Below are 24389 nucleotides of genomic sequence, written 5' to 3' on the forward strand. Positions count from 1 at the left end.
CGAGAATCAAATAGTTTCTCAAATAAACCAGTCACTGCCCTACTGTTTTTAAAATTAAGCTAACAATGTAACCCCCTCTAGGACTACTCTCAAGTTAATTCAGCCCTACAGAAACATACACCAAAAAATGTAAACATCAATTATAAGCTTTAAACTGATAGATAAAATTTGCTGTAATGTTGGCTGCACTTCACATAAGAAACTGACTTTTCACAATACTCATCGTATTTTAACATCTCAAATATTTAAGTTATGTAACAGTAAAATGCAGTGGGATTGGGCTTTTCTCAGTTAATGCTAAAGATGCCAAATATTTTTCATATGATATCTTCACCGAAAAATCCATTTTCCTGCAAACAGAGTTTCCTGGAAAGCTGGACCTCCACAGAGAAAAGAAGAAAAAGCTGAAAAATATAGGCTGGTTTTGGTGATTTTTTAAGTCCCCTTCCCCCAAAATACTACATTTTGAGGCAAGTTTTCAGTAGGGAGAGAATTTTTTGTCTTTGGTTTTTAACTTTTGCTTCTCTCCCGCTCAGTTAACTGATTCCCTATTCCTTGTGTGTGTCTCAGCCACCACAGTCCCAGTGCTGAAGGTTCCAGTACAGCCCCAGCACCCTGTGCTGGTGGAGACCTCTTTGTTTAGAGGCTGGAATAGACCATGTCTGAAAACTGCCAGACAATATGCTCAACTTCCCCCAGCATTAAAAAACCGGCAAGCAGACATTTTTAAGTCACTGCTTTTGGCAGTACTGCTCTTTAATGTGTTTTAGTACTGCACCAGAACATAAGAACTGCTACCTTTAAACAGGACATAAAAGTTACCCACAGAAACTTGTCTTTCAACAGAACAGCAACTTAAAAGCTTTTTACGTGTTGATGGAAAAGAGATCATTAAAAACTAATTTGCTAGCACCTCGCAGACATTTGTTTATGTATATAATGCATCAATGAAAAACAAGAAACTGCTTGGATATACCAGGATCATTGATTAGCAAGTGCACTGTTACAACAAATGGACTGACATTATTGTTTGAGGACAAAAGTGAACCTACTGAAATTAATTCTTTTAAAGGCTTTTTATAGAAATTGTGTTTTAAGACAATGCTACATGTTACTCATTGCACAGGGAATTTATTGAGTTTGGGCAGACAATCATAGCTAAATTATAAGTCTAACTTTTCAAATGGGATTGTGACACCACTAGTATCCTATAAACTTTCATTTTTGTACTAAGAGCATTAACTAAAAACTTTATTTAATCCATTACAGACTAGAAAAAGTATTAGTTTTTACATTGAATTATTTTCATAATACACATATCTGCAATTACTATGCATTGAAATGACATCACACTGACAGCCTGAAATTGGTCAAACATTTAAGTGTGACAAGAGGCAAAATGTCTGAAACATCAGAGTAGCCCACCTTGTTAAAGAGTTAAAAATTGACCTTTCTTCCTGAAAAAAAGGTAAGAAAAAGAAAAAGCTGCCAACAATCACCTTTAGGATAACAAATAATATTTCATCTGGTTTAGGCCTTGTGCAACTACAAAGTTGGTTACCCATTCAAACTCCATACAAATCTCACATGAATTTTCTCTGTGCACTGGATTCAAGGGTCTGATGGGCTTGTATTTCCTTCAAGCTGTTTGTGTCATTGAACTACGGCAAGATGGAAAGTTAAATTTTAGAGTAAGATGCTCCAGAAACTTCTAAATTGCCAGCTGTTGTTCTTACAAAATCTCGACAGTTACTAATGAAAGTGAATATCCAATTTTCTTCACTGCCTGGTTATAATATTTGCTGTGAAAAAAAGAGCAGCTGCAACACAGAAAGTAGGCAATCACGCAAATTCCAACAGAGGTAAACAAAACTCAAAACTAGAACCTGTTGGAGTTAACAACCACCCTCAACTTTATTTTTATATATTTGGAAAAGATTCAAAAAACCCAGAAGAATAAAATGAAAATATACAGAACACATACAGAATAGGTGGCACTAACTCACCTTAGAGCAACTGATACAAATATAAATTCAACATATACAAGGGTATTGAGGATTTTGAATACATATTCCACATGCGACTGGATTATGTTGTCCAGTAGCATGTAATAAGTGTGGCCCTGTTGTTCTGCCTTTCCTTCTAACTAGACATTGGCAATACCAATATGTCAACTAAAACTCATCATCCAACATTGTAGCAAAAGACAGCATTTTGCTGAACACATAAATGTAACTGAAATATGAGAATGAGTCTTTTTCAAATCATTGTCTACAGGCATTTACAATTTATCTTACAAGTTTTACGACTTACAGTTTTAGAGTATTACGTCCAGTCAAAAAATAGGACAGGTTTTTGAAGTCGCCATTTTCTGGAACAGCACCAGATAAAGAGTCAAATATTTATAAGTCAAAAAACACTTAGGAAGCTAGGAGAAGAGCTAATGTATAAAGAGGGAAGCAGTAAGGATACCAGGATGGCATCTGCACACCCTGCACCTTATGTACAGGCAGTAAGAAAATTCCTGATATCACAAGAGCAGAACTTCTACATCAAGTGGTCTCCCTCTCTCTTTCTGAGGTGAAGGGCACTGCATTTTTTGGTTGCTGATAAACAGCCACAATTAGAAAAAAATATTCATATTCTTTATGAACCATCTGTTGTTCAAAATAAGCAAGGACAAACAGCAGGGATGGACAATGGGTAACACTGCAAGGATATGGGGAATGTAAAGCTACTGGGTTTGTGATGGTATTTGGATAATAGCCATTCAGGATGAGACTAGGACAGGAAATGCAAACAAAACCCAAGCCCTAATGAACAGGAGATAAGAGTTCTGGTCTTCATTATTATCTCTGTTAGGTCACTGTCTGATGGGCCATGGAAGAAGCCACTCGGGCATAGCCCTGAAGAGATTCAACCAGAACTTTAGAACAGATAAGAAGTGGTAAACAACATCATTTGTCTCCTGGGAAGGAACAAACTTATTTCAGGATGCCTGTAGGGACTTGTGGATATGTGCAATCACTTTTATGGAACATTCAGCGGATGTGCCAAAGATAGGGAAGGTGAATCAGGACAGAACAAGTGTCAGAAAATGGAGAGGAAGTGGCATATAAAGGAGTCATTAGTGTAAGATGCAAGACAGTAGGTTTGGTGCAGCCCCACACCTGATCGCTGCAGTCTGTCCTATGTTAAGTCCTATTGGCAATATTTCCTTTATGACTTTGGTTTCTATTCTGCATAGGTGTGATGTGCAAGCAAACTTGAGAGTCAGTCAATATCTATAAGGAGACCTGTATCTGCAAAGACTAAGGCCTAAACTAGTGACCAACTAAGACACCTCAAGTCTAGGCATCGATGTTGGATGAACTTAAAGCCTGTGTTAACATTTGAGTCAGTGAATGCTGGCATGCCTGTGAATCAGGAGAGGGCTAGTGCACGTGTTTCACCAGCAAACTTACAATTCTCATGAGCTGGAGAAGAAATTTATCAGGCTGTTTGTATTCTTATTCACCTGAGTGCTGTCTGCATTTATATCTGGTGCCAGTAAAGGCAATGCTTTTCCTCTGGGATTGTCTGTGTGACCAGCCATACCCTACGTATAGTGCCGCCTTGGGAATGTGTGCTCAGTCTTACTACTGGCTGGACGTGCAGACAGGAACAGTGGCAAGCACACTAAGAGAAGAAATTCCCTGTAGCTTAGAGGCCACTAAATATACATTCCCTTCACAAATATGTCATGATTATCCACTGGAATTAATAAGCATGGGTCCAACCCTCATAAAACAACAGTCTTGTACTATAATACAGTTCTTCTAGAGTCTAGAGAACGCACAGCTATCTTCAAGCCTTCTTTCTCCTTCAGTTCTGTGTGACATTCCCAGCCTTTGCACTAACTCATCTTTTGCCAGCCACTCAAGATTTCACATAACCTTTTGAAAGATCAAAATGCAAGAGCAACTTAACGTCAAAATTATTCATGGATGAAGGAAAATGTTTCCAGTTCACCTTTATAGCAAAACATCTGATAATTAGCAGCCAAGCAGCAAAATACACAAATATAACAGTTCTGCAAATTTTATAAATGCTGCTTTGAAAAGCTATTAGATTTAATAAGCTTGCATTTTTCTCCCTAATAGAACTTCCATTACATGACAGTCAAGACCAAAATAAGACCTCATATGAACCCCAAGAGCAGAGGAACACATTGAGTTTTTTAAACCCGTAAGCAATTTTTGTAAATTTGTTTCTCCTTTTTTAATCATGCTGAAAGTCTCAAGGGCAGTAGAAGGGCCAAATGCACTTTTGAGCATTACTGTACATAATTTTACCTATCCAGTATTCGGTACTGATTTTATACTTCTACCTTATTCTTAAAACTTTCTGTGGCAAAAAAAAACTTCATTACAATTTTTAGAAAAATCACATATTTCCATACCTTCAGCAGTGGATATAAAAGCACATGTGATACAAACAACTAAACCACCGCTGACCTGTATGTATTACAAATCAGATCTTCTAGACCTCACGATTATGTAAAATTGTCCATCTCACAGGTAAACAGACTCTAGCTGCACCTTTCAGTACAGCCACATCATCAAGATTCCCACTCCATCAGGAACTTCATGATTGCAGTGACAACAGCATGTTTTCCAGATCATTAGAGATAACCCATTCATACAAGTTTTTACAGTGTTCCTACACAAAAGAAGCACAAGAAAATCCACACCTTTCAAACACTACCAGTACTGGAATTTCTCCATCTATCATAACTTATTTTATCACAAACAATAAAATTTTAAAGGTATCTATGCTATGGGTGTCAGCAAGGGTTACTGCTACCTCACATAAAAACAGTTAAATGTTATTTTACATTAATAAACTTGGATAACAGCATATCTTGTACCATAAGTTAAAGATAAGAGCAGAAACAAAAGAAACCTCAAGTCATGTACTTACTTATTCAATGTGAGGTCAAGGATGAATTTGGAGCCAAAGGCCTCGATCTGGAAACTTGCCTGGGCCAGATGTACAGCCTGTAAACAGGAACACACAGCTGTCAAAAGATTCACTGAGATTTATATGCAACAAATGTGACTGTGAAAAACAAAGTTACGGAAAACAGGCTTATTTTAATGAATCTCATAGGCATGTGAAAACTTTTGCCCTTGTACCATATTCTGATTCAATAGGAATCCTTTTTAGAGGATCAAGAGAAGCAAATGGTACCTGCAAAGCATGATTTCAAATACACACTCATTCCTCACAGAAAGAAAAAAGAAAAAAAAATGTTTCACACAAATGTCTGTATTTTGCCATAACCAGATGGCTATGTAATAAAAGCATAAATAATGTAGTGTAGTGTTCTTTTAATTGAGTTATTGCATCCATTCCCTCTAAAAGGCCTGAAATAATTAAAGCATTTGTAACATACACCTTCAAATACTAAAATCATGGCAAGGCTGGTATTACACATTATGAAAGACTCCTTCAAAGTAATCCCTTCACAATTAATGGCTTTGTACTTTGCATTGTAGCTAAACCAGTATTCAGAATACTGATGCAACAACAAAAACAACATTAGCTTGTTTCACATAGGGAGTTAAGTTTAACTTTCAGGATATTCAGCTCTTGTCAGATGCATAAACTGTATTCTTTATTCTTCTCTATACTGTTGTAACTGTAGACAAAGACATTTAAAACACGCTTCTCTGTTTTCTAGAAAAATAAGGAGATGGTAAGAGATGATCCAGGAATTTCCTTTGAAGACACTGTTCCAGCAGGGTTGAAGAGATTAGATCTGAATTTCATAGAATCTCTTTCCTGATAATGTTCTAATCAAATCATGTCCACTTATACACTAACTTGATACAGCATTAATAATTACACAAAGTTGGAATATTATGACTAAGCCCTTTAATCAAAAGACAAAAAGATACTATTTTTATTAATTTCAGGTATGTCACAGAAACTATATCAAGTTCTAGCTAGTTTATGGCATAACTTAAATTGTAGGCCAATAAGGCCTACAACTTTGTTCTCCTTTGGAAATTTTTCCACAAAGGATAAGCTCTTCATGTTGCTCTTCCATTCTTGCACTACACAGAGCAGCACTGATTTTCATCTTATTTCTCAGCAAAGTTATCCATCATCTTTCAGTAAATTCTTCAGTATAATTTAAAAAAAAATTCTAAAAGTTGCTGTTGTAACTAAAACCAGCTGTGATGTTTCCTCTACTATTTGATCATTCTTTGCCCCCAGAATTATCATTTCCCTTTCAACAGGGTCACACAGAGCTTTGTTGTCAAGCTTCTTTTAAAAAGAAGTTGTGTAGTTACAAAATACTTTAAATACCTTTAATATCATTAAATAATCTCTTAACTAAAAGCCAAAACCAGCATCAAGCTTTCTCTCCATTACATTTTTTGGTAAATGTATATTTTTGTCTCACCAGTTCACCAATTTGCTAACACTGGCCTGACAAACTGAGTTTAAGTATTAAGATAAACCAGTGGCATAATCAAGAGAGAATCTGCAAGATGAAAGCTAGCATATGCATTAAAAAAACCAAAAAACCCTCCAAAACCACACACCCAGAAAATAAAGAAAGAAAAAGCAGAGAATCTCAGATTAAATGCATGCCTAGTAGGAGAGGCTTTTAAGCCCCAGCTCCATTTTTTTTTTCAGAGTGAAATCAAGGAACAATTGTCACAAGGAGCTTTCCAAGAACCTATTCATGACAAAAACCTCATTATATTTCCAACATGCACAGGTACTAATTAAATTTTTTTTTAAAAGCATGAAAATTTGTTGCAGGAAGAGGGTTGTAATTAGTTTTATGCCACAAAGATTCCACCTTGGAGTTACAGGAGATACTGCTTTGAGTCCCCTCTACATATAATATTTACCTAAAATGATGTGTCTTCATATACATGCCACAAACAAGACTTCAGTGACAACTATCTGGAAAATTTTAAAAAGCATGTACTATTCCATTAAGATCATTCTGACACATGATAAATCCCTCCATAGGCATCTGACTGTTCTTAGGGACAGCTAGATGGATGACTAGTCTGATCCCCTATAGCTTTTCTATTGTTCAGTCAAGCCCATTCGATGATACCTGTGTATCACCCTTTATGTTTCTAAGCCATCGACCATGTATTCTTTATCTTTCTGCAGTTTTAAAGTATTAAAAATAATTTGTATTCTTGGTTTGCAATATTATAAAAAAACTTCATCTTGTATAATTAGATATAACAACACTGCTATTTCTGAAAACAACTACTTCTGTACATGAAAACACTACTTGCTATCTCTTGCTGTGACTCACAACAGATGTAGCCTGTACACACAAGCAATTGCTGCAAAGCAGCTGACACTAATTTGATGCCCTGCAGTAGGGCATGTTCTCCACCAAAGTCAGCTCAAACCATTGGTTACAAAAAGAACACTGGATTTTAAATCCCTGCAGTTTAGCAAAGACACTGTTTTGAATTCAGGTGAATGTGATACACCACAGCTGCAGTAAAATACAGATTTTGTTAAGCCAGTTTAACAATAGATAACCAACCATGTAAGGCATAAACCAGAAATCAGGTGAAGGTAATGAGAGTAAAGTTTTTAATCCTGAAACTGAACTTCTTCCTGCAACAAGTTTACACAGAAAGCTACCAGTGAGTTATCACCAGGTGTTTTAGGCATTACAACCATCAAGTACTGTACCAAGATGGGAGGAAGGATTTCAAAAAAGTATCTGTGTGAATCTGTTTTACAGCTTATAATTTCACTGTATTCTCTCCTCAGCTACTGTGTAATACAATGCCCAAAGTAAAATTTGAAATATGGTGTTCTTCTCATTGGCATAGAAATACAAATTCAAACAAGAATATAATGTAGATCAGCATATGTTTTGAGGAACATATATATTTCACAGGAAAAATATTAAACATCACCTTCTTGTACCACTTGCACACATGTATATGCTCACACCTGCATGAGTATTTGCTCACATAAACAGGAGACAAAGTTCCTTTGTCCATGTTTGCCTATCATCTAAAAACCTCTGCAGAGGTTCCTGCTTTGTCAGATATAACCTACTTCAATGGCAAAGCTACAAAATTATATAAAGTTTTTCTGCAGCAAAAATACTCATGATATATAGAGAAGTGGGTTGAAGGAGGGTCTGAGTCTTTCAAATTCTACCTGCCCCCATTCCCAGATTTTACTGAGCAAAAAAAAAAAAAAATCTTTTCACTGTTCTGGCAGCTCAGATTACTAGTGTAGTCACTGTAATAAGAGATTCCTCATACTAGGGACATTCTAAGAGTGCTGTAGCTGCTTGTGCAAAGAGCAGCTCTCAGGGTTTTTTCCAAGCTAAATATCCATATACATAAAGAACTCCAGTTTCTTTCAAATCAGTCATTAGCTTACAGTAGGTTTCAAGATGGAGGTGGACAGGCTGTAACTGGAATCTCAGTTCTGTCACAACTTGTTTTCATTATTGCATTTAGCCATCATTTGTCCATAATTCATTTTTTCCAGACTTCCAGGAATTTTACAACCAAAACTAAAGTACTATATGGTTTTACTTTCTTCACAGTAAAACTGTGCCAAATGCAATAATGTGTTATCCCTTCAAAAATATGAAGTTCTGTCACAAGTCTTTAAACAAAAGTAGCAGCATTATTTAACAGACTGATGGTACCTGCGGGTCTTTTATTATATTCATACAGATATTATCTCCAAAGGACAAGCTCACTGCTTTTAGAAATTATTTTTGCATACAGTTCTGCTGACTAAAATAATGGCCAAAAGCCATCTCCCGGAGTGCAGAAGCTGAGCAAGGGGTTTCATCAGTCTCATTTTAGAAGTAGAAATTTAAGTCAAATTTAAGTGGATTTTACACCATTAAAACATTTTTTGCTCTAGACCTTCATCCGGGTAATAGCACAAGTGCTGTCACAAATGAACATGACTTACTATATATTAGTTCCTTATCCTTATTTTAGCTTGTTTGCCCATCCTTGACTTCATACAGAAGCCATCCTTCTTTTAGTGTTTGGTTAACCTCTACTACGCGGCACATATACCAAGACACATATACCACTATTCCTTGGAAATAAAGCATTTCATATTGAAACAGCATACATAAATGTCACAGCAGCATATGAAAACTCACACTTAAAACATACAGCATTTCAGAAAACTTCCTGTTAATGATTTGTTTCTGGTCTTTAACGACTAACAACAGAGGAGTTAGTTTGATGCACTTGAACCCCAAGCCTGGAAGACTGTTCTTTGAAAGAATGGTTGTCTGGCATGTGAATAAAGACCCAGCCCTGCTTCTGGAAACAACCCTACTATTGTGCTTATAATCCCAGGGGCCAGAACTCACTATTCTCTCCCAACATGACAGTACCTAGATACCCATCTGTGGTGACACTGGCCTCCAAAACCATATCGCTCTTGAAGTTTTGTTCATAAGGCTCTACTAAATAGTACATCCATTGCAGTACCCAGCTTCCCACAAATGCTAGAAAACCTACAAACTTAATTTATTTTTATTTCAGATCAAGGTATAACAAGTACAAGTGTTGTGCTACCTAACACTTAGGAACCAAAACCTTTTATAGGTTATTGTGTGAAGCTTATGAGAGGACCCAGAAATACATTTTTAAAAAAAAAGGATTTAAAAAGTTGTGGAAATATCATGACCCACATTTCAACTAGGAAACAAAGATCTAGATCTACTCAAGGAGAAACTGGCATAAGGAAAATCTTCTATGCCCAGAAACCAAAGACAGGAAGACCAATTGCACCCTCCTGTTAGTCAGTAACCACTGAAGACACAGAGTCCAGATAAGCCTTTTGCATTAATATAAATTCAATATGAAATAGAAAAAAATACAAAGTACACACAATCATCCACTTACAAGAGAGCAAACTGAAGCTGCACCACAGAAAATTCTGAAAGAAAAAAGCAAAGCCAGCTGAAATACTACAAAGATTCTCCAATAGTCTTATACACATAAGCCACATGAATTTCATTCGTTATTTTGATCAGTTTTCTTTACGTGGGGATTATAAGTGAAGACCTGGCCTAAAATAGGCAAGTAAAGGGAAGGCAATAACTAGCACAGAGGTTTTTTAATTGGATTTTAGTAAAAGTTCACGATGCCACCTCTTGAGCATTTACTAATCATGACCTTTCATCTTTTACAAAAGACACCTGATTTTTCTTAAATACCACCTCCTTTGACACTGCTGTGATACAGTTGTTTTCCTTTCATCTTAAGGATGCTTTTCCAGCCAATTTTTATATGCTACATACCAAAATTACATAGAGGATTGAGACAGCACTGCCTCTCAACTATTAAAGCAGGACAGCTGGTAGGAATATTTTCTTTATTTAAATGATAAACAGCTGAGCTGACCAGAAGCACCTGGAGTTTTCACCCCATGAAAAATAGACCAAAATAAATGTAATTTTGGGGGGAGGTAGGTGGAACTGTTTTCACAGTCAAAAGTACTCTAGCTTATTCTTTCCCCAGCCTTTAGAGCCTGCAAAACAGTTTTCTTAACGCCTCTCTCCTCCCCGAAATTAAACTAAGAGCTTAGAATTATGCATGAAGACATTGCTTCTTTACAGCTTCTAAAAATTTATGATTCAGAAAAACTGTCCAGTGGATAGAGTCTTCTTTCATATGCACCTAGTTCAAGCTATTTTCCACTCAAAATTTGCTAAGGTTGCCCTGGGCTGTTTCTCCAGCAATCCTATTATCTTTACACCACACCTTGTGTTGCAGGATTTTTCGCTCTGCTGGCCACCATAAGGACTTGCTCCTAGCCTTTTGTGACAAGTTGTGCCCCCTAAAAATCTTGTGTATGTAGCCTGTGACAATGAACCAAAGCAGTCATCTGGTTCAATAAAGAGTCTACCAGTTCATTCAAAACACTACCTTCATCTGCAGATGTTTAAAAAGATAGAACACAGATGACTCAGACCTCTTCAGCAAGTTTAAGGATTTCTGTGAGCTTCTTCAGCCTGTTTTTATAAATAGATGCTCATTTTTGAGCATTTTGCACTAAAAATAACTTCAGAAGAACTCAAAACCAGCTAGCCTTAATTTGACTATGAGGAAACAGGTATACAGATTTTAGAGTCTTCAAGCATCAAGTATTTAAAATCTATTTTTTTAAGAGCATAAAGCAAAAACTGAATATACACTAGAACTCTGTCCCCCTTGGAGATAGATCATTTCATCAAAACTATGGTGAACATTTCTTTCTTTCAACTGTGATAAGAAGCTTCTTCCAAGAAGAAGGAATGAAAGAGGGTCTACCAACATTTTTGATCACGTACACCTCCTCACATGATGATGTTTCACTAAAAGGGGATAGAGAGAATCAGTGCTAAGAAAGTAACTTATTTAAATTTTTGATTCTCTGGTACACTGTTTTCTCCTCCAGTCTTTCCTTTCTACGAACATTTCATGAAGATGGTTGCAGATCCTTACTTTTAGGATGTGACTTTTAAAAATATTTTAAATAATTTTACATAACTATATATTCCTAGCTTTACTTCCTTTCCACATGCACACAATTTCCTCTACTCTCACTCTCTCCTCATAGTGACTCAGCATTTCTGAGGCATTCAGGCCTAATCCCATTAACTAGACATATGACATATTATTCTGGCCACCATAGTGAAGTTCCACAGAGAGGCATCTACTGAATAATATCCATACTTAGGGAGTAGATCCACAAGAACAGTAAAAGAAGAAAAAATGGTATTTTTTCCCCTCAACTGTCCACTGTATCCATATATCAGGCCATCATATCTGTCTTTACTTTTTTCCCATGCTAAAAAAAAAAAAAAGAAAGAAAAAATCAATCCTAAATAGACCTTTACCTAACTATAAAGGTATTTTGGCTATTTATTATCAATGTGGAAGTAATCAAAATCTCACAAGCAGGACTTATTACAATAGAGCATCTATTTTAACTCTGGGAAAGGATAAAAGCAAGCACTAAAAAAATCCTCCCCCTAAATCAAAACCCTCGTGTATCTTTCACAGTCAATTGCATTCTATTTTGTTTATGGGTTGCTTGGGTTGTTTTTGTTTTACACCTTTGGCAGACTTTCCTCTGTCCCAAATTATTGCTCCACAGAGAAGGTTATAGTAAACAGAACAAAATAACTAAAACAGAACAAAATATTTGTTATTATATTACTGGTAAAATAGAAGAAAGGGCAAAGAAATTGCTTCATGCAAGGAAAGGCACAAGATGCAAGTTCGGGGTGAGGGTGTCAAGTATGATGATCTGGAAGCAAGACATGCAAAAATCCATCCAGACAATGAACATAATCCACCCTTTCCTTCTATTAAATGGATCAAAACAATAGAAATTTCATTCCAGAAGAATGAAGTCAACATAGTGTCACTCTCCATAAAGACTCGAGATTAAAGAACCCTTCTGCGGGGAAAAACTGCAGCGTTAGCGTTCCCTATGCTTAAAAGGGACACAGTGAGTAGAAAGAAGATCCACTTTACAGAATACTCAGCAGCAAGCATGCTCAAGGAAATCAATACCCATTCTGTCAGCACCGATTTCTGCAGAGCTTTACCCCAACAGGTAGATACAAGGTAGGGCATAGGAAGGATAGGCAATGGCAGCAACATTCTTGTGGGCAGTGCTGGGTAAACGAAGAGATTGGTGGATGTTCTCCTCTATGGCTTCCCAACAAAAAAACACATCTAGAAACACGGAGGAAGAATTATTCCCAAAGGCAGGTCTGCAAGCACTTGTAAATTCCTTTCTTCCCACACCCATCTCCAAAGAGAGGAACAGCAAGCCCCTAGTGTTTTAAGTGTATTTTAAAAACTGGTCTCACTTCAAAGGGGTATTAGTTCTGCATGTAGTATTCTCTTAGGTATCTTGATCGTTTCCAACAATCAAACAGCTTTTCTATGCCATCCATAACATATTGGTGTTTTTACATGCAGCCAAAGGCACATAGTGGTATCCATGTAACAATAAGCTAGGAAGAAACCCCTCTTCCTTTTAAAACCTCAAAACTATACAACTATCTCATCTTTTCTTTTTCAAAGATTATTCAGTGCCTCCATATTAATTCCACATCTTAAATGGCACATAATCAATATCAACAAAAGCATATATAATGCATATTAAATTCATTGTTTAAAATTTCAAGAGAAATGCAATTTAACAGGTAGGAACTCCATTATAGCTAAGTCCTTCAGTAATACCATACACACTGATCTGCATTGCTGTCTCTTGTCTACCATGGTAATCTCTTCCTATTCAAACCATCTTTACCTTCAATTTACCTTTTATCCTGGAGGAAGGAATTAATTTTTTAAATAAAAATTCATAAAAATAGGATGGAATCATTCTAAAGGGTACATCCTGAGTCATATAGTTTAGACACATTTACTTTGTTACCAAGTTATTCCACAAAGCCAAGGGTTGTTCAATTCCACACAATTTCAGAAAAAAACCCAACAAACAACTTACTATCTGCATCTGTTCAAAATGGAATATTAGATCTTGTCATTAAAAATTAAGAATGAGGGTATTATTTGACAAAAAATGGTAACACTTTACAGTGGTCTTCAGTGGTCATACACTAGCAGGAAACTAATACTGCATTTATTAGGCAGTGCATGGTACACCCAAAGCTAAGCAACTCATGCTGCAAGTTCAGGATTCTAAAGAATCTCCCTGTGCAGGCATTTCTGCAGTCTAGAGCTATTTGGGAAGAAGCATTTTGTTGATGATGGTATACCAGAAGTGAAAACACCAGAATCTGTGCTGATCAGACAAGTCAAATTTGCATAATTCCCATTCGTTTTATCTACAGTTCAGCTTCTGAACCATCCTGAAATTGAAAATAATTATTTTTATGTTAACACAAGGGAAATTACACTCTTGCTTTAATTACGTGTCCTCCTTTAATTCCTAAAAATGGTGGTAAGGACCACCACTAAGTCTCAAAGATCTACAGACTTAAACACACACAGTTCCACACCACACATCACTGTTTTGAAAATTCTGCAGATGAGCCTCTTTTTACTCTACCTTGTCATGTTTCTGCTGGTGCCTTGCCCTAGTATCGAGGATATGGTAAGGGGTCTCAGAGTCTTTGTTGATGTAATAGATTAGTCTTGAAGGCAGTGTGATTTCTTTCTGTATTGCATTGCTGTAGCTGTTATTTTTACTGTTACTGCTGTTACTCTGTTGAAATGTATTCTCTTCATCTGCCAGTTCTCCCTCTATACCGCTTGCTGTTTCATTCCAATGCAGGCCTGAGGAAGAAAGATATGCCAGCCATAATTTAGATGGCAGAATGTGTTTATTTCCATTAAAAAGCTACATATTTGCTTGCAGTTTTCTAACATTTTACTAATCACTCAAGCAAACAAAAAGATAGCTTACTCATTGAGCTAGATCGATTCATTTTTCACACATTAAATAAATAACGTTCTTTCTGAAATCATTTTATTGCATGTATATTATCATATGCATACACAGATTATAAATATTTTAACGCCTCCCAACCTCCAAAAAACCCTTAATGGATATGTAGTTAAGCCCTACACCTTTTTTGACAGCTAAATTCTCTCACTAAAAAAAAAAAAAAAAAATCTACAAAAGGCTAAGAATACTCCCCATGTTTCTACGACAAACTGAATTCAGACTCCATGTGCACTGAATGCTAAACTTCCTATTATGTAAGGTGAATTGATTTCTACTTCTTTTAACTTTGACAAGAGCTCTTTTCTTCGGTAGCAGCTTTTAAAACGAAATCCTGTATCCCTCCTCATTAAAATTTCAAGATACAGCCAATCAACACAATGTAACAATATAACAATATTACAACGTAACAGCAGTGTAATAACAGTAATAACACGATGCACAGACCGGCTACATTCACCTTCCACATGTCATCTACGTGCTATCAACAGCAAATAAACAACAAAGCAACGCAAGAAAATCCGATCCCGAACTGACAAATTAGCAGATCCCCGTCCACACGCGCCGTGACACACACAAAGCCCACCCCAGCTTTTTGTGTCGCATCCCTCAGCGGCGGCTGTCCACGCACAGCATCCCTGCCCAACACACTGCAGCACCGGCACCGCACGTACCTCTCTTTCGTGCAAGCAAACCAAGGGAATATTAGCCGAGCCCCGGGTTTACACACGCCGGCAGACACGTACACTAAAGCTGGAAGCGGGGAGGGATGAAAGGATGGTTGAGGGTAAATGGATGTTGCCAGGGGGCCCGCAGACATCTCACGCACACACACACACACACACACACACACACATACACACCCCCACCATACCCACCGGCGGCCGCCGCAGCCGCGCGGGCCCGGGGACAGGAGGAGCCATGGAGGAGCAGGAGCAGCGAGACGAGGCGGCCGAGGAGCGGCAGGAGCGCGGGGCGGCAGCGGCCACCGCAGCCAGGCTGCCGCAGGGAGATGCTGCCGGGCGGCTTCATGGCTCATAGCGCCCCGGGGCGGGGGGGCAGCGCGGCACAGCCCTCACGGCCGGCGGGCAGTGCCCGGGGGGCGCGGGCGGAGCGGGGCGGGCGGGTCCCCGCGGCAGCACCGCCCGTCCGGCTCCTGCCACCGCCGCCGCCGCCGTGAGGGACAGCGCCGGCACCTCAGCGCGGAGGCGGGCGGGCGGCGCAGCGCGCGCACCTTCCGCGCCCGCCTCCGGCCCCGCGGCCCCGCGCACGCGCGCACGAGGCCGGGCGGGTCCGCGCGGCCGCCGCTGTCCGATGTGCTGCCGAGGGGATCGCCGTGACCGCGCACCGGGATGGGATGGGATGGGATGGGATGGGATGGGATGGGATGGGATGGGATGGGATGGGATGGGATGGGGCGGGGCGCGCCTCGCCCGTCACGGGTCCCGCCGAGAAGCCAGGTGGTGCCGCCCGCCCGCGGGGTGACCGCCGCCAGCTGCGCGCAGAAGCCGCTCCCGGCCGTGGGGTCCCGCGGGTGCGCCTGGACGGGCTGAACCGGCAGCCAGGAGCGGGTCCGCGACTCCCCGGGCGGTACCGCTGGGGCACCCGTCCCCGCGGCGTGCACGGCTGCGAACAGCCCGGCTTGGGAATTATTTTAAAGAGCTTTAGCGCAGAGTGAAGTTACTTTGAAATCCGGCAGCCCTGAGGAAAGTTGGGAGGAGGGTCCGGAGCCGTGAAACAGTGACGGGGTCAGCTTGTTCTTCCGAGAGCAGGGCCAGGCGGGTCGCCTCGCCTCGGGCGGTTCTGCAAATGAGCCATTTCACAGCTGGCAGGCCCCAGCTGCTACAGAGGGAGGCAAGGGACCCTTCCCAGGAACAGCTCCTGCTCCAAGCGTTTTGTGGAGCTCCAGGCTCCCCTCCCCTCCCTCCCAACGTCTCCAGCTCATAGTTGGCATCCCACCCTCTCACTTCTTCAGTCCCTGTGACCCCACTCATCCTTACAGACTGCAGCCAACCTGCAATTAAGTGGGTGTGGAGGTGAGAATCAAATGTTACCAAAAAAACTGTGCGTATATTGACAAAGAAAATGGACAAGTGTACAATAAACAAAGAGAAGGACTGCAGTGAGGTGCATAGTCAGATTGTGACCTGGTGTAAATCTGCTCTGGCCTGCTGTATTCAGCAGCAGACAGCCTGGACCATGAACAGAAGGATTAGTGCGTTTCTGTGCAGTGAATAGTACCTCTCATACTTCAGTCCAGCATGCCTGGGGTGAACCACCAATATGAAGAATAGTTGCAAAGATAAAAATAACTTCGAAGAGATATGAGAAGAGGAATCTGCTGCTTTGTATTCATTCCATGACTTAAGGAATCAGAAAACCAGAGTTCAGAGACAAGTTTAGATATGGAGTTCTTAGCAAACATTTTGCCCAGCAGAATTCTAATATCCAAGAATAGATATGTTTCATTTTGGTGAAAGTCTTGCTGCTGAGGAAATAAAGATGTTTCTCCTTTTTTTTTTTTTTCTGGATATTGCTTTGTATTTTTATTCTTTTTAATCTGAGTGTATACCACATGGATTTCCAGGAAGATAGGAATTTTCTGTTTCGCATAATTTTCTCTACATTCCAGCCTGAATTAATTATAATTTTTAATTTCAAAAAATATAAGCAGATCAAAACTACAATGCAGACTACTTCATAGCAGTAGTGTTATTCCTTTTTTAAAAAGTTAATTCTGAGTTCTCATGCTGGGCAAATAGATGCTGCTTCTAGAAACTCAAATCTAGGTGTGTGACAGCAGACAAACACATAGAAGGGACAGACCCATGGGATGGCCAGGTGTGAAAAAGAACAGAAAACGTCCCTTAGGATTTCTCTTGGTCTAGGGAGAAAGCTGGATCAATTTTCTATATAAAATGGTCTCCCTTAAGACTCATGTTCCCAGACATTTTCCATGCAGCCCACCCAGGCCAGCTGTTCTTCATCATTACATATCACTAGAACATTTCAACCAACAGCAGCTCCTGTTTCTTCCCATAAACATATAAACAGATCAAAGGATCAGTTATGTCGGTGCAGCTAGATCTAAAATAAATAAATACAATTAAAAAATATTTTAGAGCAAAGAACAAAAGAGTAGAATGATCATGCAGTTAAGAAAAGAAATCCAGAAACTAACTTTCACTACACATGAAAAAAAACCCTAGACTAGCAACAACGAATGCTAGAAACATCTGCTCTGAAAAAATCAGTTCTTAATTTTGGTGGCCAGATTTTGAGAGGAGGAAATAATGATTGCCTCTTTCTACCAAGGTTGTCTAGGGTAAAGATTTTCTAAAGTTCTTTTAACTCACATACAAGCCTGCAGCAGAAGTAATAACCTGAATAACCATATAAAGCAGACATGCCTAGTCTCTCAGGCCCTGGGCATGTAGTTCAAGCTGTGCCTCATAAACCTGCTACAAACCTTCAGATGGTCATATGCAGTTCACCGAGCATAATCAGCTCAAGATGAAGTACCCCACTAGGAATGACAGCTGCTTTTTGTGTTGTTGTTTTTTTTCTTTAAACTTGCTTTCAAGTTTGAAAGCCACTATGAAATAATCCCAGATAGATTGCACTGCAGATGTCTGAAAACAAAATACCAGAAGCGTGGATTATCATAGCAGCACTAGCATAGTCAGTCACTTTGGTAATAACAGGTGACACCAATTGGGCAGCTCCTGACTGACCTCAGGCGATGAAGGGTACAAATGCCATGGGGAGCAGGCAGCACAAAGAGCACAGCAGAAGCAGCCATTGCTGAACTCTGCTCTCAAGGAAGGGGAGTAGTCACGTCTGATTATGATTTATTCATATTACTGTAGCACTAGCAGGCTCAGCCGTAGGCCAATGACCTGCTGTGCTCTGTGCTGTACAGACACAGGACAAAATTACAGATCGCTGTTAAGAGAAATTTCCTTTTTATTTGCAGTAGCAAATAACCCCACCAGTGCTGTAAATAACAGAAGAAATCTAAGAGCTCTAGGAGGGGTACCAAGCACACTGCAAGTCTAAAAAGCAGTAATTACATAGGGGACATTTAACAATAGACCCTCATTAGCTGGCACATAACTAATCCACATAACCTGTAATCTGTGGTATCCATTCTCTGTTTCTCAACAGGAGGTTAACGGCTAAGACAAAGCTGAACTGAAACTTCATGTCACCCATATTTCTTTACTTTATATCATATGCAGTGTAAGTATGGATAATTTATACTTAGAAGAAAACCTGATAATTGCAATGAACAATGCATTGCATTAGTATAACTTCTTTTCTTAATCATACATGTTTGAATACTCACCGATTCGTCATGTTCAGCTATTCTCAAAGGGTTCCTCAGTCAGTAGAGTGAGAGAATATTGCTATTTGAAGGGCTGTTAGAATACTTTTTTTAATTATAAGACCATCTCTTGCTACACATCCCACCACCTAACAATGCAGCAGCAAACCAGTATTCAGTCATAAAAATAAGTACTTTTCGTTTATTCTGTTTCTTTTAGGTTCTTTAAATACTTTTTAGCAACTGAGGGGGTGTGTGGGGAGAAAGCAGTAAGTGATACAGTAATGTGAAAAATGCAAAAGACAGGTTCAGGAAACAGAGCATTGACTCTAGATTCTTCAGAAGCAAGCATCACTTTTCAAACTGTAGATCTAACAGAACCGGGTTTCCATTAGTCTTCACTTTTTCATCTTCTTTATTTCAACCTAATGCACTTCAGGAGGAAGAGCTTTCTCCTTACTTACTTTGTAGTTCAACAGAGCACTAAACCCAGTTTTCCCCTCCATGTACAATAGTGTAACTATGTACAATATTGGGCATAACACTATTTTAAACACAGTAATACTATAAAATAAAATACAGTAAAAATTCCAGTTTTCTCTCAGAACTGTCACTCATTTACCAAGATCTGTGTACACATCATCATTAATAACTCTGTTCACCAGAGGTACTGCCCAAATGAACTCTTTTGCGAGTACTCTATGTTCCACTTCAGGGTAGATTATACACAGTAATTAGGATATACTTACCAGCCCCCTCCCCTCACCCCTGTGAAATGTTAAGGTTGAGGTCAAGTGAAGAAAGTAAGATTATAAAAAGAATATATCTTACCAATGTTCAGCAGGAAAGGAAAGGGAACACAGCTGGGCTGCTAATATCAAATGGGTCAGAAGGTTCATTAATTGCAGTTCAAGTTGTATCCAGGTGCAACTCGGCATCAATAATTTAATTCTGATTGCAGGAAAAATTATTTTGAACAAACCATGACAGACTAATTTCACAATTAATTCACCGTGTCCTCTTGTATAATTAACTAAGCATTCATAGGCAAAGGATTTTACAAGCTGTTTAGTAGGATTCCTCAGAAGTGTTTAAACAACCACATATAGGTAATTTCATACAAGATACTGCAGTGAGGGTTTATGCCATCAATGGAAATATTATGATACTAAAAGCTCCAATTATTCACCATATTGTCCAAATTATTACTGAGAGATAGGGCAGCAGCAGAAACATGCTGGTCAGTGAGGTTACCTAGAACACAATTGTCAACTGTTCTAATACAGATATACTTAGCAAGTAAAACATATGCCACCAGCAGGAAAAAAAATGCTGCTCTTCTGATAAGCAAGCACTTTTAACTGTGGCTGTGACAGCAGCCTCCTTCTTGCTAGCTTGTTTCACTTTTGTGAGGTAAAATGTAAAAGCAATGTCAGGAAAGTAAGATGGGGTGGCAGGGGAAATCTTACTTAAATATGTACTTTGATTTTTATATCCTTCAAAATAAATACATTGAGTTCATATCCCAAAGACTTGCCACAGCTGATCAAACATTTCCGAGTGGTAGGTTCTAAAAAAGCTAGATTGCAGCTATTCCAGAGCACCTTTGGAAAGGGAAGGGAAGATGTCGTCATTCATTCTCTGACACGCTTGTACAGGGCAGAAGAGGACTGCAAGAGATCTCTGGAGTCATCAAGTGCAGTCCCCAGCTACCACTGGCTATCCATTGTACAGTCCATACATTGTATTTAAAAGTAATTGGGGGTTTTGCCCTTCTACTACCACTGGAAAGCTGTTTCATAAGCTCATGGTTAGAATCACTAAGTAAATCCTCCTACTTCCAAGCCTAAATTTATTCATGCCCAACAGAAACCCATTTGTTCTCATGCCAACGCTAGCACTAATAGCTTGTTCCCCCTGTTGGTAAAAATGACCAGGCTCCCAATGCTCACAGCATCTAAGCCCAAGTGGTAGGTGAAAATTTCATGAGACTAAAGTTGAAAACATCTCTCAGCACAGAGAGGCCCCAAAGAGGAAAAGGCTGCATTAGCTTGAGAAGCAGAAGGAATATAGCCATGGCAGTACAATGCATGTTTGAGCTATTAAACCTCCTTGGGAAAAGGAGCTTACTGCCTATAGCTACTACTACTTGGAATATGGTTCACTGGGCACGGACATGCAGAATTTAAAGGTGTTATAGTTTCTTTTCTAATGTTCACCCAAAAATAAATATATTTTTCCTTCAATAATAGGCAAGTGTTGAGGTGCTGCTCAGGTACACAGTCTTGTCTTCTATACAGACCTGAATTCAGCAGAGACACCTGTCCTGATGCTGGTGTCATCACTGCTGTGATCCTAAGCTATAAAAGGTAGGTAAAAATGCTGAGAAGCAGCAATGCTCATCAGATGGGGAAAATCCTGGTGTTTCTATAAAATGCAGCTCTACGAAACAGGGGGAAAAAAAAACCCTAGAAACTGTTATATCCAATTAGGCATCCTGCCTTTTCTTCACAGACAAATTTGGACCAGTTTCCCAGCTTCTTTCCTAATTAGGCATAGAGATGAATCAGACATAAAACATGCTATCTTGAAAGATTTCTATTTGAGGTTGTATCTAGGCTTTGGCACTGATTCCTCAGAAAGCCTAAAACATTTAATCATAGTTTCTCTAGAGAGATGGCCTGAACCTTTAAGAAAAATCAGTGCAAAGTATTATCAAACTGTTGTACTGACATCCTAGGGTGTCCCCAACACTTTTGAGTTATAAAATACATTTTTCTCACATAAACAACTTGCAGTGTTGGACGTGGTTCACAGATTAGTGTGTTATGATCCCCACACCAAAGACCTGCTAAACTAATATCCTTACACATTTTATATACAACCAAAGAAGGTCCTCTCTTACCTTTTTCCCACCAATCGGTCTGGACCTATGGATTCCCAAATTTTAAAGAGGTCAGTCACAGATTTGGTCATTCTCATGATATATCTGCCAAAGAGAGCATCTGGTAACATCAACACGGATGTTTTGTAACATTGCATCAAAATTATGCACAGATCCTAGCGAATGTTTTGCCTAACTTCTGCTGTTAGTTCCTTAAGCATTTTCTTGCTTCCTATGGAAGATTGAGTAGATTTTCAGTCTCCCAAAGCACAGAAAATTACAGTCCAATAATATTTTACTGGACTCAAGCTGCCAGTGCTATAATGCAGTAGATACTTCAGGGGTTTGCTTCTTCTGCTTTATCATCTTTGTACAAATGCAAATAAGACTCAAACAGTCTTTTCCAAATGTAGCATGAACCCCTCAGGCTTCTTGTTAATTTTCTGGACAAAAATCCCAGCCACAAATTTTTAGATTTCCAAGTCCTCACAAACATGGAAGTGGATACTCTTCTCTCACACCCACAGGAGCCACACACAGCCTGACCATGTGGATTGTCCATATCCCATGAAGGATGTGAAATTATGTTCTCTACCCCGCTGCTTCCATTTTTCCTCTCACCCACATGAACTCACACTTAGTCACCCTTCAAAGATCTTATTATTTCTTTATAAGCATATGTTCCCCATGATTTTCTGGAATTGCTTATCCCACTAGCTAACCATAAGTTTAAACACACATTATTATTTGTTGTTACTATGGAAATGTAGCATGATTGAAAAAGTGCTAGTTTTCCTATACTCCTCTCTGCCAAGAACAGGTTTATTATTCAAAATTCATAGTTCAAAATCAACTTTTTCTGTTATTACTTAGAAAATTGCTTCTTATGAGGAAATAATCAATTTGCTTTTCTCTCTTAATTCCATCCATACCTTATGGCTAAGAAATGCTCCAACATTAACCACTTTTCAATTTCTCATCTCTTCATCCTGTTTTTTACATGTGGGCACCAGAAGTCCCATAAATAAGGAAAGAGGTCACTTCCTTTCTCAAGGTTGTTGCCTTGAGAAGCCAAAGGCTTCAATGCATAACAATGCCAAAACTACTTCTCGCTGCAGATGAGCAAAAGGGGCATGGCACTGTTGTCTGTGTGCACACAAGTGCCAGCTACTGCTCAGTGTGAGATGTCTCCAAAAGCAGTTCATACCTCCAATGAAGGTTTAGTTGCACCATCTACAATATCACAGTTAAAGAATTTCACATAAATATGAAGAAAACCGTAGGAGTGCATTAACTTGCAGCAGAAAATATTTGCTTATTGCAAGCAACTCCAGAAAATTAGCTGCTCCTACTTGTAGCTGAAAGGGACCAGTTTGCTGATAATCAAAGCATTACGAGCATCGAGTGCCTGAACAAGAACCAAAAAAAATAGAAACAAAAACAAACCAAAAAGCTCACTGCTGACTAAATTGCATTTCAGACCAAAACCTATTCTCATATCAAATGCATACACAAAAATTGGATCATAGGACTGCAAATTAAAGTATTTACTCACAGAAACTTGAATTATTCCTAATTTTTATTACTGTTCTCATGTGCTGATACCTCATGTGGAGCTTGGATTGCAAAATAATTTCTTAAATAAATAAACAAATATGCTTCAACTGGCAGAGCTTGATGGATTGAAGCATTAAACAGCAGGAAACATGCCCAAAGGTACAAAGCAGATTAACTGCACAGTCCAAAGGACAATCTGACCTCTGACAGCCAAAGGTAATTCAAGGCCTTTCCCACTGGAGAGTGCTTTTCTGCCTCTTTTTATTAAACATTATTTTAGCCCCATCCCAAAATTTATGTTGCTCTCCAACATAGTTGCATAATCCTTGAAATTTCCATTTACCAAAGAGATCCTGCTGAGCACAAAATGCCCCTTTTTCCTCACTCTGCTTATAGATAAATTGACTTTTCTTTTAGAAGAGAAAACTACTTCTAAGTAGTCTTTGCCATCCATTCATTTGATGACTGTTTAAGCAACACAAAAGTATTTCACAACATTATACCACCTACAAACATTAGGATGGAAATAACAACAGCTGAAAGGATAGGAACAAGGGGCGTCACTGTAATAAAAAAATTTAAAAATTCTTAGAACAAAAACAGTGTAATCAGAATTATATTATCTCTTTTGTATTATTTTGCTAAGTAACAACCACAAGAAATCTGCGCAATTCTATTTCTGGTTCAGGAAGTTTGGCCACTCAACAGTACAGTTCACAACATCACCCTGTTTTATGATAGCTAAACAATGACCCTATTTTCTTGAGCCTAATTGTTTTAAATTCAACATTCTCAATCTACACTGCAGAGCAACAACTAGATCAGTGTTACCTCCTAGGACCTGCACCTCTCTGGTTTTCAAGTGCATTTAATAATTTCTAGTGCAAGAGAAGTCCTTACAGATGTGGGCATACGGTAAGAGCCCTCAGTGTTGGCTTAGATAAGCATACTAATAAGCTTCTAGTGACATTTAAATGCAGGTTTCTGGAACCCTTTTTGGTCCCAGACATGTGTGTGAAGGCAACGAGTTGAAAAGCCAAAACTAGAATCTGTACTGGAAGCACTAATATGCTTATCCAGTTGCTTATTTAGTCAGGGTAGAAAATGTTATTTGCC

General features: G+C 38.9%; 1 protein-coding gene across 5 annotated transcripts in view; it reads right to left on the reverse strand.

Annotated features, from left to right (window-relative positions):
• ADAM23 (ADAM metallopeptidase domain 23) overlaps positions 1 to 15678 on the reverse strand; it is a 70290-nt gene extending 54612 nt beyond the window's left edge. For 3 of the 5 annotated variants that reach the window (XM_064660591.1, XM_064660590.1, XM_064660592.1), the window contains exons 1-3: positions 15384 to 15677; positions 14110 to 14336; positions 4963 to 5039 (exon numbers count right to left, since the gene is read on the reverse strand). In XM_064660591.1, coding sequence (XP_064516661.1) covers positions 4963 to 5039; positions 14110 to 14336; positions 15384 to 15537 — 458 coding nt within the window. In that variant the 5' untranslated portion in view covers positions 15538 to 15677. Of the gene's footprint in view, positions 1 to 4962; positions 5040 to 14109; positions 14337 to 15383 lie in introns of all 5 variants that reach the window. The other 2 variants (XM_064660588.1, XM_064660589.1) reach the window with 2 other exon arrangements.
• Between the last annotated feature and the right edge of the window lie 8711 nt (positions 15679 to 24389).

Source organism: Pseudopipra pipra, chromosome 7, assembly GCF_036250125.1.
Source record: "Pseudopipra pipra isolate bDixPip1 chromosome 7, bDixPip1.hap1, whole genome shotgun sequence".
Taxonomy (NCBI): domain Eukaryota; kingdom Metazoa; phylum Chordata; class Aves; order Passeriformes; family Pipridae; genus Pseudopipra; species Pseudopipra pipra.